This window comes from Taudactylus pleione, unplaced genomic scaffold (genome assembly GCF_031769625.1).
Source record: "Taudactylus pleione unplaced genomic scaffold, aTauple2 ptg000116l, whole genome shotgun sequence".
NCBI classification, from domain to species: domain Eukaryota; kingdom Metazoa; phylum Chordata; class Amphibia; order Anura; family Myobatrachidae; genus Taudactylus; species Taudactylus pleione.
In genome coordinates, this window is record NW_028284518.1 from 11,139,445 (window position 1) to 11,155,254 (window position 15,810).

Consider the following 15,810-nt stretch of genomic DNA (forward strand, 5'->3'; position numbering starts at 1 on the left):
TTAACCACTGTTAATTCCATCAGATCAGCATTATGGGAGGTGAGAAGATCGTTATGGGAGGACACAAGTTCTTGCATCTTTATTTCTAAATGGTTAGTGCGGTCACCCACATTCGTTACTTCAGCAGATAATTGTTTAACTGAGGTTTGGAAGTCAGAGGTGAGATCTGTCCGGAACGCTTGGAGCATCTGATGGAGCATACGGACTGTAAGCGGTGTGTCAGTAGTGGGGTCCAGACAGGTCATGAGACTGGATGGGGAAGCGGCCATGTAGGGTGGATGCTACCGAGGTTTTCCCGGCAGATATAGCGTCAGGAGTTTTTTCTGAAACAAATTTAATAGGGGGTGCAAGGGTAGAGAGTTTGCCTCGTTTGGCAGGCATAACGGGTCTTCAGAGGTTGGAGGCACAGGTGTCAGAAAAATAGAGACTGCACGTTAGTTGGTTTTAGAGATGCTGGATTATGGTGTCATATAGGGAGGAGATGGATATATATGTCGGCAAGTTGGTATGGAGTGTTGTAGATCACATTAGGAGGATAGTAGTAGCAGAGGTTCAATCAGAAGAGCAGGAGCTGAAGAGGTCTCATGGGGGAGGGTAACATAATATTACTAGAACAGCATGGTGAGGCAAGGGATCATAGCCTTTCAGAAAGGCAAGTGAAAAATAAACAGTCAATCACCAACCTGGGTGCAGGAGTAGAGAGGAGACATGAGAGCTGTACATTAACAGGAGCTGGCAGGGTCTCAGCAGGCAGCATCCAGGTACTGCAATGTGGGCTCCAAAATTTAGCCCCCGACTTCTGGAACTGTAGTAGGCCGCAGATCTCTGGACCCCGCAGAATGGTGCCAGAGTGCGGGAATCGGGTCAGGGTGAGAGCGGGCACACGCTGGAGGTGAGAGGAGGCTCAGGGAGGCAGGAGGCAGTGTCTATTTGCCCTTTAGAGCACAAGGACCAGGAGCTCCAAAGAAGTGCTGCTGTCCAATAAGCCAGTCAGGGCGCGCCCCATTACAGGGTCTATTTTAATAAGTATTTTCATTTGTTGTATGCTAGCGTTAACAGATTTGATGTCTGCAGCAGTCAAAGCGATCCAAGGAATTTTTTTCAATAATTAAAATGATAAATAAGTTTAGGCAGTGATTAAATGGTGTGATGCATTCCAGAAAAATCATTCCTTCCTAGCATAAGCAGCTATGAGTAATACTTGTTTCTGGGCCCCTGTATAGACACAATGGCCATTCATGGCAACGAACCTTAGTAGATGCAGGGTCACATCTGATAATTACCTCCGACCACAAGTTTATATTGTTGTAAGGAGATAGAGTAATAGTACTTTGACTAGCAGTATAGGATGTTGGTAAGTGAAAATTGTCCTGACGTAAGTCAAAGGATTTTCACGTGGTAACAAAGACTCCAATACTAGTTTTATTCTGAAAATAAAAAATTATTTTGGAAAAAATTACAGAGGCTTGATCTGTACAAGAGGAAAAAGAAATCCTTTAAAATGAGTCTCAAAGTCTTTGAATTCTTCAGTGGCAGTGATGAGTCAGAGTACTGACCCAGCTTGGCGTATTAATGTGAGGCTTAGCATGACTTAGGCCAGCTGTTACAGAATAGCAGCCTCTATTATATGAGCTTAGAAAATACGTTCAGGGATCTCCAGAAAAAATAATCTCCTATGCTCAAAATTTCATACTAAGAATTATAAACCTACAATTTAAAAGAAAAGTTTTAATAATTATTTCTTGTAAATTATTTCAGAACAAAAAGTAACTAGTTTTGACTCTATACAATGAGGCCCATGCAGATTTCTAAGCAAAATACATGGCATTCAATACTCAAAAGAAACAAGAACAGAAAAGTAACAAATTTCCGCAAACATGCAGAGCTGTATCAAGATTTATCCGACTGTGCGTCGGCAGTGCGTGCGCTTAGTTTACACTAGCGTGTGCTTGCATCTGCTCTATACTAGGTGCAAAAGATACACCTATGAACAGGCGTATATGTGCTGGCAGTGGCATATCTGTAATGGATGCAGAGTGTGTGGTGCACACAGGTCCAAGATTCAGAGGGTAATAAAAATAAAGGATACCAAGCTCGCTATCAACTAGCAACTGGAAAGAGGTTGTCAGCATCTGAAACGTCAATAGACCCTTTTGGATTCTGCAAAGTTTCAGGAGTCATATCCAGGGAGGAATGTGGTTTCCTACTACATTCTTTTCCCACTGTCCCTACCTTCTATCACTTACCTAAATCTCTTTCCTCACCCCGGGACACCCTATCATTTACGATATTAATTCTCTCACCTGTTGATTCTTTTCTCCAACCATGGGTACAATCACTGGGGTCTCATCTAAGGGACACTATACATTTCCTAAATAAGATCCAATCTATCCAGTGGAGGGACACATATGCTTTTCTCTCTCTGGATGTGATGTCATTATATACACACATACCTCATCATGAGGGCTGTGATGTCATTTCCAGAAGGCTGGCCCTTGATGGAGACTTCAGTGATGAGCATATATCTTTTCTTTTGAGCTGCATTTCCTTTATTCTTGCTCACAATTATTTTTTTTTTCTCGACACATATCATCTACAGGTGATGGGGATGGCCATGGGAACCATGTTCACGCACAGCTATGCCAACCTATACATGGGAGAATTCGAGCAGCCCCATGTCTTCTATGGCCGTTATATTGATGATCTTATTATTATTTGGAATGGGGACCTTTCATCGGCCACTGCCTTTGTCATGTTTCTTAACACCAATTCTTATAATTTTTCTTTCACACACACTTTCAGCAAATCACGTACTGACTTACTGGATGTGACCCTAAAAATCCTTAATAATCAGTTTGTGACATTGTATTATTCAAAGAGCGTTAACACTAACTCTTATCTGCATTATAAGAGCGCACATTCCAAAGAGGCAATTGATGCGCTTGAAGCGCAACTGTACTTATACATACACTTTTTCAACACAAACAAGAGTCATGATGTACTCTTTTAGAAGATGTGAGTATCCTGAGAATTTGTTAGACACAGCCTATACTGAAGTACTACATATGGACAGACAATCACTCTTCTAAAATAACTCATTTAAACATCTTAAAACTGAGACGAATAGGATGATAGACAACTAGAATTTGTATGTAAATGCAATAATTGTGCTAAGGATATTAGAAACATTGTAAGACATAACTATTGCATCTTGAGACAGGACCAGATACTCAGTAATATTTTACCCTCTTATCCACAAGTGATTTATAGAAAAAAATTGATCACTTAAGACTGTATTAGCACCAAGTCATCTAAGAACCATATCAAAAACAAAAAATACAGAAAATACTAAAGAAGGAGGCTCAGATTGGTTAGTACAAAGAACACTTGGTTATTTTAAATGTGGTATATCCAGATGTAACATGTGTTCCCCCATGGACAGAAGGACTACCACAATCTCTCTACCCACGCAAAAAGACATTTATCATTTGAACAGCTTTATGAATTGTGACACACAAATTGTTATATATTTGTTGACCTGTGGTTGCGGTCTTCATTATGTGGGCCGCACCACAAGAACACTACGTACTTGTCTTATGGGACATAGCTGAAATATTCTCAATCGATGTACAAATCATTGTGTGCCTCATCACTATAATATGAAACATAATAGAGATCCTAGTTGTCTCATTTTTGGGTCTAGAAACAGTCCCACATACATCTAAGGGGGGGGGGGTGGACACATTTAAAAATTTCTGTCAAAAAGAAGTGTTTTAGATGCTACAATTTAATTCTTTACATCCTATAGGTCGAAATGAAGCAATATAATTAAACTTTGTGATTTAGTGACCTAATCTAGAAGATAGAATACATAAATCATTGATTTTTATTCTTACTTTCTATTTTATTTTTATTATATTAATTTTTATTTGTACCTTAAATTAGTGAGTTATGATGTATCTACATTAATTGTGACTTTAGTATGTCTATAAATGAAGTATCCAGTGATCCTGACTGCAAGTGTTTTTTTTATATAAAGTACCAATATTATTATGAATGAATCCTGGCGGTCATGATTGGTTATTTTAGATCATGTGATATGATATACTACCTGACGTGTAGGCACCTGGAGTTTTGCTTTATGAATGCACATTATAACAACACTATATATGGGGATCACGTGACCCGAGCCGCGTTGTGTGGCTCGGGTCACGTGACTGGGTACAGTGCAACTGCTGCGGATCACATGACTGTATCCCGTTCACGTGCCAGATGACGCGTTCGGTCATGTGTCCAGATGACATCAGCAACTATGTAAAGTACAATCATTACATCCTGTTAATAGACACACTGACATGCCGCTGGTCACATTATTATTATTATTAGCCTTTATTTATATGGTGCCACAAGTGTTCTGCAGCACCTTACGAAGTACATAGGCAAATAAGTGAACAAGCAACAAGTGACTTACAGTACAATACAATGTAGGACAAGGTTTATATACATTGCTGCATTAGTGATTATAACCCTCAAAAAAAAAAGCAACAGGGCATAAGCAACAAGATGTTAGGCGTCCGAGTGAGGAGTAAATGACAGTATAAAGGAGTAGCACAAGCCCTGCTGGTGAGAGCTTACATTCTAAAGGAGCGAGGCAGACAAACAGGTGTGACACAGAGGGGTAGACAGAGAGGAAGGAGCAAGTAGCAGCTTTTTAGGATGAGAACTGGAAGGCTTTGATGAAGTAGTGGGTCTTGAGAGCCCGTTTAAAGATTTGTAGAGAAGTGGAGAGTCTGATAGGCAGAGGGAGAGAGTTCCAGAGGTAGGGAGCAGCACGGGCAACATCTTGGAGGAGGGAAGCTGTCATATGACTGCAACTCAGTCGCGCATTTGGATGAAGCGAGACTAGTGCAATATATAGTATTTAGAGGACACCGACAACTCACGGCTGAACACAGACACTGGTTGCTAGACACCAAGGTAAACAAAAAGGATCTCTATTGACAATATGTTCAGACCCTCCACATGACCATAATTAGTCACATGACCGGTGGACATGAAAATGATTTTTAATTGCAAATTTTAGTTATGTTTGAAAGATTAAAAGAAATATAACAACTGTTTTATTGTTTCAATCCCTAAAGTGTGTTAGTAAGATTACCTAAATGTGAGATTTATATACCGTATATACTCGAGTATAAGCCGACCCGAATATAAGCCGAGGTACCTACTTTTACCACAAAAAATTGGGAAAACTTATTGACTGGAGTACAAGCCTAGGGTGGGAAATGCAGCAGCTGGTAGTGCCCCCAGTAGTAATTCCCCCTGGTAGTGCCCCCAGTAGTAATCCCCCCCTGGTAGTGCCCCCAGTAGTAATCCCCCCCTGGTAGTTCCCCCAGTGGTAATCCCCCCCTTTTAGTGCCCCCAGTAGTAATCCCCCCCCTGGTAGTGCCCCCAGTAGTAATCCCCCCCTGGTAGTTCCCTCAGTGGTAATCCCCCCTTTTAGTGCCCCCAGTAGTAATTCCCCCCTGGTAGTGCTCCCAGTGGTAATCTCCCCCTTTTAGTGCCCCTAGTAGTAATCCCCCCCTGGTAGTTCCCCCAGTGGTAATCCCCCGTTTAGTGCCCCCTGTAGTAATCCCCCCCTGGTAGTGCCCCCTGTAGTAATCGCCCCCTGGTAGTTGCCCCTGTAGTAATTGTCCCCTGTAGCCCCCCCCCCCTAGTAGAGAGAGACATAATAAAAAATAAACACTTACCTGAAACCCCCGCTCCTGGTCCCGCCGCTATCCGCTCCTCCGGCCGCTTTGCATTATGGGAGAGACGTCGTCATGACGACGTCTCTCCCATTACACACTGCGGGAGCCGGAAGATGGCTCCCGCAGTGGGAGCAGCAGCAGCCGCTGAGAGTCTGACAGACTCTCAGCGGCTGCTGATTACAGCAAACACACAGCTGCCGGCTCCGGCGGCTGTGTGTTTGTGCTGTGTAGTGCTGACCGAACTCCGTCCGGTCAGCGCTACACTCCACTCGAGTATAAGCCGAGGGGGTACTTTTTCAGCACAAAAAATGTGCTGAAAAACTCGGCTTATTCTCGAGTATATACGGTAAATATGAGATATGGAAGAGTAATTTTATACACTAATTTACTGCTATAAAGATGTAATGTATTCCCTTAATTAAAGGGGTATATAAGGAGTCTCCATGAGACATTAGGGATATGCTTCTGAGAAAGCTGGGTGTCCATTGCCCAGGGTAACGAGTAAAGCTTTACCTTACCATCTGGCCACACATTTGATCCACTCCTGATTGGATTTAATGACTCTTTATATGCTGGACTTATTTGCTCCATTGGGACCCATCTATTGCTACAAGTGGAAAGTGACATAACCCACCAATTTTACACTAAGGGACTATCTGCATCTGGTGTTTCACCACTTGGTAACTATCTACTACATACTGGACTTTTGAAGGGACATTTTGAGCGAGTCCTAATTTCAATTTCTTTCAGAAGGGATCTAGTGGCTTATATTTATATGAGACACATTAATAAGACCATATGAATTGTTACCATTTTAGATTTTAGAGTGTGTATTTGTTTTAATAAATGTTTAATTTTTGATAACTCATCCATCCTCTAAGAGTATCCATTTACAATGTATATATTGGGCAACACTAAGAGCTGGTTTCTTTACTTCTATGACTCAGGCTCTACAGATGCTTATTAAAATGTGAACACTACCCTTCTTGCTGTTCAACAATATCTTTCTCCAAAAGCTGAATATTATCATTGCATTTTGTGCATTATTGAGGCCTACTCTCATTATCTGCAGAACTAATTGATCTGTCAATGTTTGATCAGCTACTCCTATCAGAAGGAGCAACATTTTGCTTTCCTAGCAATTTATGCCATCTTGACTTGATACAGATGCACAACACAAGTGCCTGTTGACACACTGAACCATGTCTACATTCTTATGTTGACCTTATGAATGTGGACATAGTTACTGTTGACCATCTGACCATATACGGTTAGTAATAGGTTAATGACGTCACAGAAGAATCAGGTTGTGTATCTGAGCTACACTTGCGGGTAGAAACGCATTGCTAGGTGCATTTTCCCCAATGTAAAACAAAAGGGCACAATCTAGGAACATGACTGCCAAACACGGGCATTTTCAGGTGTTCATCAAGTTTGCTTTGTAAATTAGGTCAGTGTATACTATAGCTAGATAGCACCTATCCTTAGAGTGTAATTAAATATATACTGCAAGTTTTATATGCTAGATCAGTGGTTCCCAAACTGGGTGCCTCAGGGCACTTGCAGGGGTGCCTCGGGTTGGAGGTCCAGTACAAATAAAATTATTTTTAGTCAGTGTGATAGGCAAAACCAGTGCTGGCTGCTGCCAATCAAAAAATATGTGGACAAAAAAAAGTGGAGCCCTGTCAACCACCACATGACTGAACCTAAGGGTGTCTTATAAACACAATTTACTTCATTTAAGTTTTGCTGAATTTCTTAATAAGAAACCACTGTGCTAGATGTATGGTAATCATGAATGCAATTATGTATGCACAACATAAAATATTATTTGTTAATACATGACAGTGCATATTATCAATAGGAAATGTTACATTAGTACTACAATTTCTTTCAACTTCCAAACTGACCTTCTCCATCAGGGACCACCCGATTGGCAAGTCCAAACTCATATGCTTCTTGGGCATTAACTGTCCTCCCTGTAAGGATGATATCAAGTGCCCTGGAAAGCCCGATTAACTGTGGCAATCTCACTGTTCCTCCATCAATCAGCGGAACACCTGTAAGAGCAAATCAGGATTTCCATTATTGATTAAGAGTGTAAAAATTGATGTAAAGAAGAGCATGAAAAAATAGTGTGTCCAGCTAATAATCACTATAAGCCTAACAACCACAGTAAAATAAAAAAGAGAATTTGTGACCTTATAGATACAGATGACAAAATGGCCCCACAGTTATGGACTAACAATATTGAAAAATTTGGAAAGGTTATGTTATACAGGTGGGACCATACAGGTTGAGACATGGTATTCTTATACCATGTACACACTAGACAATATGTCGTCCGGTCTGGCGGATCGGAGAGGCATATTGGGCACATCGGCTAGTGTGTACCCGCTATGTCACTAACGAGGCGCACTACTGCGCGACATCGCCCATCGGACCAGCATGCATAATGCGGCATATGACCCCAGCTGTCGCTCCATCACTCCCGGCAAGTGTGTACGCACTTGCCGATGCCAGCACCCCATCGGGGCCCGCCGCTGACAAGGTTGGTACACACTAGACATCGTCTAGTGTGTACCGGCCTTTAGATTCTATCTTCAGCACTTCTCAATGTTCAGGTTACCCTGAGCCATGAAATCTTTATCAAAGCTAAATTTGGAACAGCCAGGCGTCTTATCCACAATGTAGTCAAAAGGTTGTCAACATTAGAGTTAGGAGGAACTTAGGGATAGTCTGAGGGGGGAGGGGGGGTGTAAGGGTTAGGCACTAGAGGGAGGGTTATGGGAGAATATTCACGGGAATGCCGGAGGATCACAGCTCTGAGCTGGAAGTCACATGACTACCGGGACCCAGAAGCCGCACTGGACTCGCTGCAGCTGGGCCACCAGGGATGATATGTCAATATTCTAACATGTCCAGATTTTATAACTGTCTACATGATGATTGTTGTCATGGCCAAAGTCAACATTATGACCATGTCGACATATCAAATCTCACCCGTCTTATCTTACTAGATGTTAGTTCCTGCCTGGTAGTTTTAATTACTTCCTTTGTGACACAGTGTAACATATTAATAAATAAGAGATTAATTTGCAAATTGTTCTTACACTACAAAAGTCCCTTATTGCAGTAATGCTCTCCTAGACTTCTAGGCTACATGATGTATCAAGTATTTACCTTTTAAGATTTTAAACTCATTTGGGTCAGATTTACCTTCTTTTTCATTAAATTATCTCAATATATAATGCTATCTAAAGGATAATACATATGTATATTCCCTACAAAAATGAAGCTGTTCATGTTACACCATAGCGCCACATACCTGGTTATCATTTCACATGCTCAGAAACAAGTGTATTTTTTAGATTTGCACATTGTTATAATGGATAGATATCACTACATTATGGAAAATGTGCGTCTGACAAGGTAGGGCCTGAATCAGAGTGGACGCAGTAGCGGTTGCTGGAGTTGCGGCGGTGATAATATGCAAATGCTAGTTTCTGCCTTTCCCTGGTGTCTTAATGAGCAAGCCCTGAGATGCCACTTTCAGCGTCTCTGCATGCTGTAACACTGCCGGTGATTCTTGCCACGCAGGGCCGGTTTTACATATATACGCTGGTTACGCAACCGAGTAAGGCGCCACCTAGAGGAGGGCGCCCTGCCGCGGCCAGTGACATGCAAAGTGGTATCCGGGCATGCACTGTGACACAGCTGTCTGCGCAGGCCTGTCACACCGCGCAGGAGTGCACCTGCCGCTGCCAGACCACTCCCCCACCGCTAGTCCTCTGCTGCCGTTGTTAAGGACAGCCTGGAGCCAGCAGGTAAATCTGAGTGGGGTACTGTAATGGAGGGGGCTGTGATGGAGGGGGCTGTGATGAAGAGGCCTGTGATGGAGGGGGCTGTGATGGAGGGGGCTGTGATGAAGAGGCCTGTGATGGAGGGGGCTGTGATTGAGGGGCTGTGATGGAGGGGGCTGTGATGAAGGGGCTGTGATGAAGGGGGCTGTGATGAAGGGGGCTGTGATGAGGGGAAGTGAGAGGGGCTATAATGAGGGGTTGTGATGGAGGGGACTGTGATGAGGGGCTGTGATGATGGGAAGTGAAAGGGGCTATAGGGAGGGACTGTGATAAGGGGCTGTGATGGAGGGGACTGTGATGAGGGGAAGTGAGAGGGGCTATAATGAGGGGCTGTGATGGAGGGGACTGTGATGAGGGGCTGTGATGATGGGAAGTGAAAGGGGCTATAATGAGGGACTGTGATAAGGGGCTGTGATGGAGGGGACTGTGATGAGGGGAAGTGAGAGGGGCTATAATGAGGGGCTGTGATGGAGGGCCTGTGAAGAGGGGATATGAGGGGCTGTGGTGAGGGATGCTGTGATGAGGGGGATGAGAGGGGTGCTGTGATGGGGAGTGCTGTGAGGGGCAGTGATAAGGGGTGCTGGGCTGTGAGGGGCTCCATGGGGGGGGGAATGAGTGAGCTGAGATGAAGGTCCACTGAGGGGCACCAAAGTCTATATCCGCTTACCAAAAAAAAATTGGCTCAGGCCAGCCCTGTTGTCATGCCACCATCTGTGCACCATCAGATTCTACTTAACATTTAACTAGCAGATAATAGCTAGAATCTGATTGGTTGCTATGGGCAACATCACTTTTAAAACTCACTTCTAAACACTCTCACTTTAGTAAATTTACCCCTTACACTAAGCAGATGAAGTTTTGTGTCTGAACATGGCCTCTGTGGCTGCAGCTGCTTTCACTGACATGCCTGCCACAATCCAATACTACAAGTTCTTCTCTGAGTCACCACCCAGAAATGCCCATCACTTTGCCGCCCCATATCTGATACCATCTACCCTGATCACAACAGCTCCTTTGTGCGTACACTCTGTGTAATGTATGCATTTATGGGTTTTTAGGACTTTTCGCACATGCGCAGTGACAATCGCTCAACTACATGAACACCGGCATTGCGTTTGAATTGCGTGAGGTCTGAATCGGGCTTGTAGTGTATTCTAAAAGGCACTTTTTCTTTTCTTTTTTTTAACAGATTTCAGCACTTATTCCGGATTTAAATGTGCAATTAGCACATTAACCAAATCAGACATATTATAAATTTAGGCTAAATACATGTTTTTCATGCTCATGTAAAAGGGCTTTAGTAAAAGCACATTATATTAGTCTCATAAAATGAGAGCCAAATAAGCACAGTTGGAACAAAAGTATAAATACATTATGTAGAAAGCACAAGTTTGATTTATAGAAGTTATTCATGTAAGCACATTGTTTTTGTTAATATTCTAGTTGTATACTGCAAGACTTAAGCTGGGATTTAAAAAGGCAAAAGGAATTTTTTGGGTAATACAAAGCAGCAATGCTAAATCAAGAAATGGGGCATTTGTTGAATATGTTTATTGGGCGTGTAAGGGTGTAACTAGCGATAAATAAGATACATATAAGGAGATTCCTAGAAGTGCAAAGCCCTACAAGTTAAAACTTAAGCTCCTTGTTCCAACAGCTGAATGAAGTACACCGATTTACACATATAAAGGTTCATTTTATAAAACATCGCAAACAGCACAGATGTACTGTAACTCAAACATCTGTGTATAAGACTAGTAATAGTCTGCTGAGCTGCTCTATGCTCTAGGTTACAGCGCATTACAGCTATTTGTAACTATACAGTATAAGCAATGCACAGTTTAATAAATATGTCACATTTTAACAAAAAATATATTTCTTCATACAACAGTATAAACTAGTGGAATTAACCTTGTTGACAGACATAATAAAACTTACAAATTACAATATTTAACTCTCCCTACCAGGGGTTTATGCCATACTTACCGACTTTTTGTATCTGCTCCCCAGGAGATGCCCAGAGGGCTTGGGTATGAAATACCGGTAGTCGGGATGCCAGCTGTCAAATACCGACAGCGGCATCCCAATACCTAGTATCCTGACAGGGGAACGTAACTATGCTAACCCTCCCCCCTTCTGTCTCTAACCCTAACCCTCCTTTCTTGCACCCTAACCCCCCCCCAGTGGCACCTAAACCTAACCCCCCCATCTGTGGCCTAACTCCGGGGTCAGTATCTAAACTCGCATCAGGACTTAGGTGCCAATGTATAGTCCCAGGTTGGGATTCCGATGCCGGGATTTCAACAGCCGGCATCCCTTCCGTCAACAACATAACTACTTCCCGTCCAGAGAGCAGACACAGCTAGGCACTTTGGGGGGCGGGGCCGGGCTACTGTGTCATTAGGCCCCACCTGCCTCGCTGCAAACTGACGTGAATTGCGGGAGCGCGAGGAGAGGGAGGGGCTAAATTACACGCTTATGCATCATTTAACCCCACCCCCTCCATACGGGTTCGAGCTTCACTGCAAAAAGGCCATGATTAACAGCAATTATCTCCCCATGCTGCTCACTTCCCTAAGAAGTGGCCGGGATGTGGGAGATCCGGATACTCTTCCGGGGGTGTGGGGGGCACCCCAAAAATTTAGAAGCCTCCTGCAACCTCCGGGAGAGTAGGTAAGTATGGTCTATGCCAAAATGGTAACAACCATTTTCCACATTTTTGCCCAGCATTTATTTCAGCTGGATAGACTAATTTTTTTACTCTGCTGAAACAAATGTGTCAGGACAGCTAGGGTTTTCTTTCAGTATTATATTCAAGTAAATTTTGAATATGCCGGAGCCTAGCCGCTGCTCTCCGGTTCTGATTATTTCAGATTCCTCGTATGACCCAGATTGAACATCCTTGTTCTCTTCTAATTGGGAAAAATCTTGACAGGGAATTTAAGAAAATGCATTCTTAGTGTTTTTCTTTAGCTACTTCAAAACAAATATATGCGAGGACCATGCTATTTAATTTAAGTGGTTAACCTCTGGTGTGTGGTACAGGTCTCAAACAAATTCTCTGACTATAACAGAGATTAATTGCACACAAACCATTAAATTATATGCGCATAAATGACGACTATTCATCAGATCTAACCAGGAAACACTTGAGGGATTGTACAAGCTGGGAGGTAGGTGCTGTCAATTGTGTTATTGCTGTGTAGTAGGAGGGGCTATGATGGCAAAATTAAGCGCAAATCGTGTCATCAAGCCCCCTACCCGCCTTGGTCCTAATGGACTTTGGGCCTGATTCAGCTTTGGAAATAGAGCACTCAACTGATCATCTTGGTGAAACCATTTTGTATTGCAGGTGAGGTAGATTTAAAATGTGCAGAGAGATTTAGATTTGGGAGGGAGGTGTCCAAACTGACATCTAAAGTGCAGTGTAATAATAAAGCTGTGCAGTATTTGTGGGCTACATGCAAAAGTAGCCAGTATTAACACTACACGCAAAAAAATGTATGTACAGTATTTACGCCCCTTGCATTGCAACATGGTTTGTCCAGGTACACAGTTAAGTGCTAATTCTCACTCTATTCCCAAATCTGAATCATGCCCTTTGTGCGGGAAGTATATGTAATTACTTGCATTACAGTGGTTCATTATAATTATACCACCATAAAGTCCATTAGGACCAAATCCACATGTCTACTACCCATTGCTTTTTTATTTTTCACCCTGACATCCATTATTCAATCTGCCAATTGCAACTAACTAAAGATTACCTAGCCTTTTAAACCTTTCTTGCTCAGTTGTCATTCACTGCCTGAGGAACACATGTTGCAAGATTCCAAATAAGTGAGACTCATTCTGTTTTTAGAATCTTTTGTTTTATTTTACGATGGCAATGGTCTCTTTCAGCAGGATAATGCACCCTGCAAAAATTGTTCAGGAATGGTTTGAGGAACATTACAAAGAGTTCAAGGTGTTGACTTGGCCTCCAAGTTCCCCAGATCTCAATCCGATTGAGCATCTGTGGGAAATGCTGGAAAAAACAAGTCCGAGCCATGGCAACCCAAACTCGCAAATCACAGGACTTAAAGGATATGCTGCTAATGCCTGTGTCCCAGATGCCACGGAATACTTTCAGAGGTGATGTAGAGTCCATGTCTCAATGACTCAGAGCTGTTCGGTTGGCTTGAGAGAGGGACCTACACAATATTAAGCAGGTGGTTTTAGTGGCTGATCGGTATGTCTATAACTAAACAGGCAAATGGTGGCGGCATGTGTAGTGGCTCCCCACCCCCAATGGCTCATACTGCTGCGACGAAGACGGGACAAGTTCACAGTCCGGAGAAAACTGCACTGTTGGCACTGGGTAAATGTAACTGCAGTCGGGCTACATGTACACGGCAATAGACCAGAATGACTATCGAATTTTAAGATTTTATTATTCTCTATTGTTTGCACGTAATCTTTAAATAAACTACAGACTGTACAAGAGAAGCTTGGTTGTGCTCTATTTTACCCACATGTTTCTCTCTAAGAGTAAGTAGGAAGACAGATTGTGCCGCTGAATGTGGAAAATTTGAAGACAGATGTGACCACCGCAGTTGTCAAAATAGGCAGTACATCAAAAACTACGGCATTTTGCTTGTGTAGCTTGAAAACAGACCACATGATTGTAAACATACAGCAATGGGACTCATGAAAGTGGTTCTCTCTGTTTGCATGTGGTGCTGCAAACTCTAATTTTAACCCCGTGAAGCTGTCAACAAATAGTCACTACCATACAATTAATGAATAGCACGTAAACACAGGGGACCACTGCTAATGTACACACACAATCAACTAGTTCTACTGGCCAGTTATGCCTGGTCTGTCCTACGTGACATATTTGATAAATGATCCTGTCTTGGTTAGCACATTAGGGGCACCATAACTTCAGTTTGTTTTGTTTTTATTACATTTGGACAGGTTATTTAATGTGAAAATATGTTTATTTGCTTTATGTCTAGCCAACAATCTTTATGCGAGCAGACAGTCTTTGTCACCATACTAAGGTGACAACTACACTTCTTCTGGTTTCTACAGATTTTCTCCTTTGACCTCTGTGTTTACCTACAGTAGCCATCCCATTCAGCACAGCTTTCTATTGGAATCTAGATAATGTATATTACTCACACAATGCACATAAAAGTCACTCCTGATGAGATGTACAGATGCCTGGGAAACTGCATTAACATGGCCAGCTTTTATAATTAATGCTTTACCCTCAGGTATTTATACTTTGTCAAGATCGGGCCAATGGTTGAAGGTATGTCCCATCCACATGCAGCGGGATGCGGCAGGTTCCAACATATTGGGCAATCGGGCACCGGAACGTATAATGTGTACCAGCTGCACCATATGTCAGCCAGTTGGCTGTCCAGTAGTCCATCGCATCGCTTGGTACACACATTGTTTAGTGTGTATCCAGCTTAAGAATGGTAAGATAAGCAACTCACCACAACGCCCAACTCCCTCACTTTGCTCTAACCGTTAACAGCTAAGGACAGAGTTACTTGAATTATAAAATCGTGAGCGATTTATTCATAGATGGAATGTAGCATTTAATGTCTGCTCTTCCTTCACTATTATCTTCTATGTAGATTCCTGATTCTTTTCATACACACACAGCATGTCTCCAGCTATCATAACTCATAACTTTGCATATTGCAGCTCATGTGACACCAATTCAAATATTCTTACTAAGAAAGTTTGACGTATTTACTGTCAGGCAACATTTTCTACTGGTTCAATGGAGGAGATTCAATTAAGTGCTAATTGTCTTGCACACTGGTTTCACGCAGCTAAAGTGCCAAGGCCAATCCAATTATTAGTCCCAGGATGAGCATTGGACCAGGAATAGGGTTTATCATCCCTCATTGTTGTTCACACCCTCTGATGTGCAAGGCAACTCAGTCTCACACTTAATTGAATCTCTCCCTATAAGGGTTATAAAAGTGAAGAACTGTGAAAATGTTCTTAAAAAATCTTCTTAGACTTAATATTATATAATTTGACATATGTGAAAAGTGTAAAAAAAAATAAAAAATAATTTATAATTTAAAACCATATTTTCTTTGTCCTTATTTAATCCGTAAAAATATTTGTTTTCATAAACAAGTTTATATGGTGTTCTCTGTACTTGGCAGACAGGATAAGTTTCTGGG

At 42.3% G+C, this 15,810-nt stretch overlaps 1 protein-coding gene across 2 annotated transcripts in view; it reads right to left on the reverse strand.

The window, feature by feature from the left end:
- LOC148524759 (uncharacterized) overlaps positions 1 to 15,810 on the reverse strand; it is a 125,522-nt gene that overhangs the window by 30,606 nt on the left and 79,106 nt on the right. For both annotated transcript variants that reach the window (XM_088471776.1, XM_088471778.1), the window contains one exon: positions 7,661 to 7,810. In XM_088471776.1, the coding sequence (XP_088327902.1) occupies positions 7,661 to 7,810 (150 nt within the window). The remainder of the gene's footprint in view (positions 1 to 7,660; positions 7,811 to 15,810) is intronic.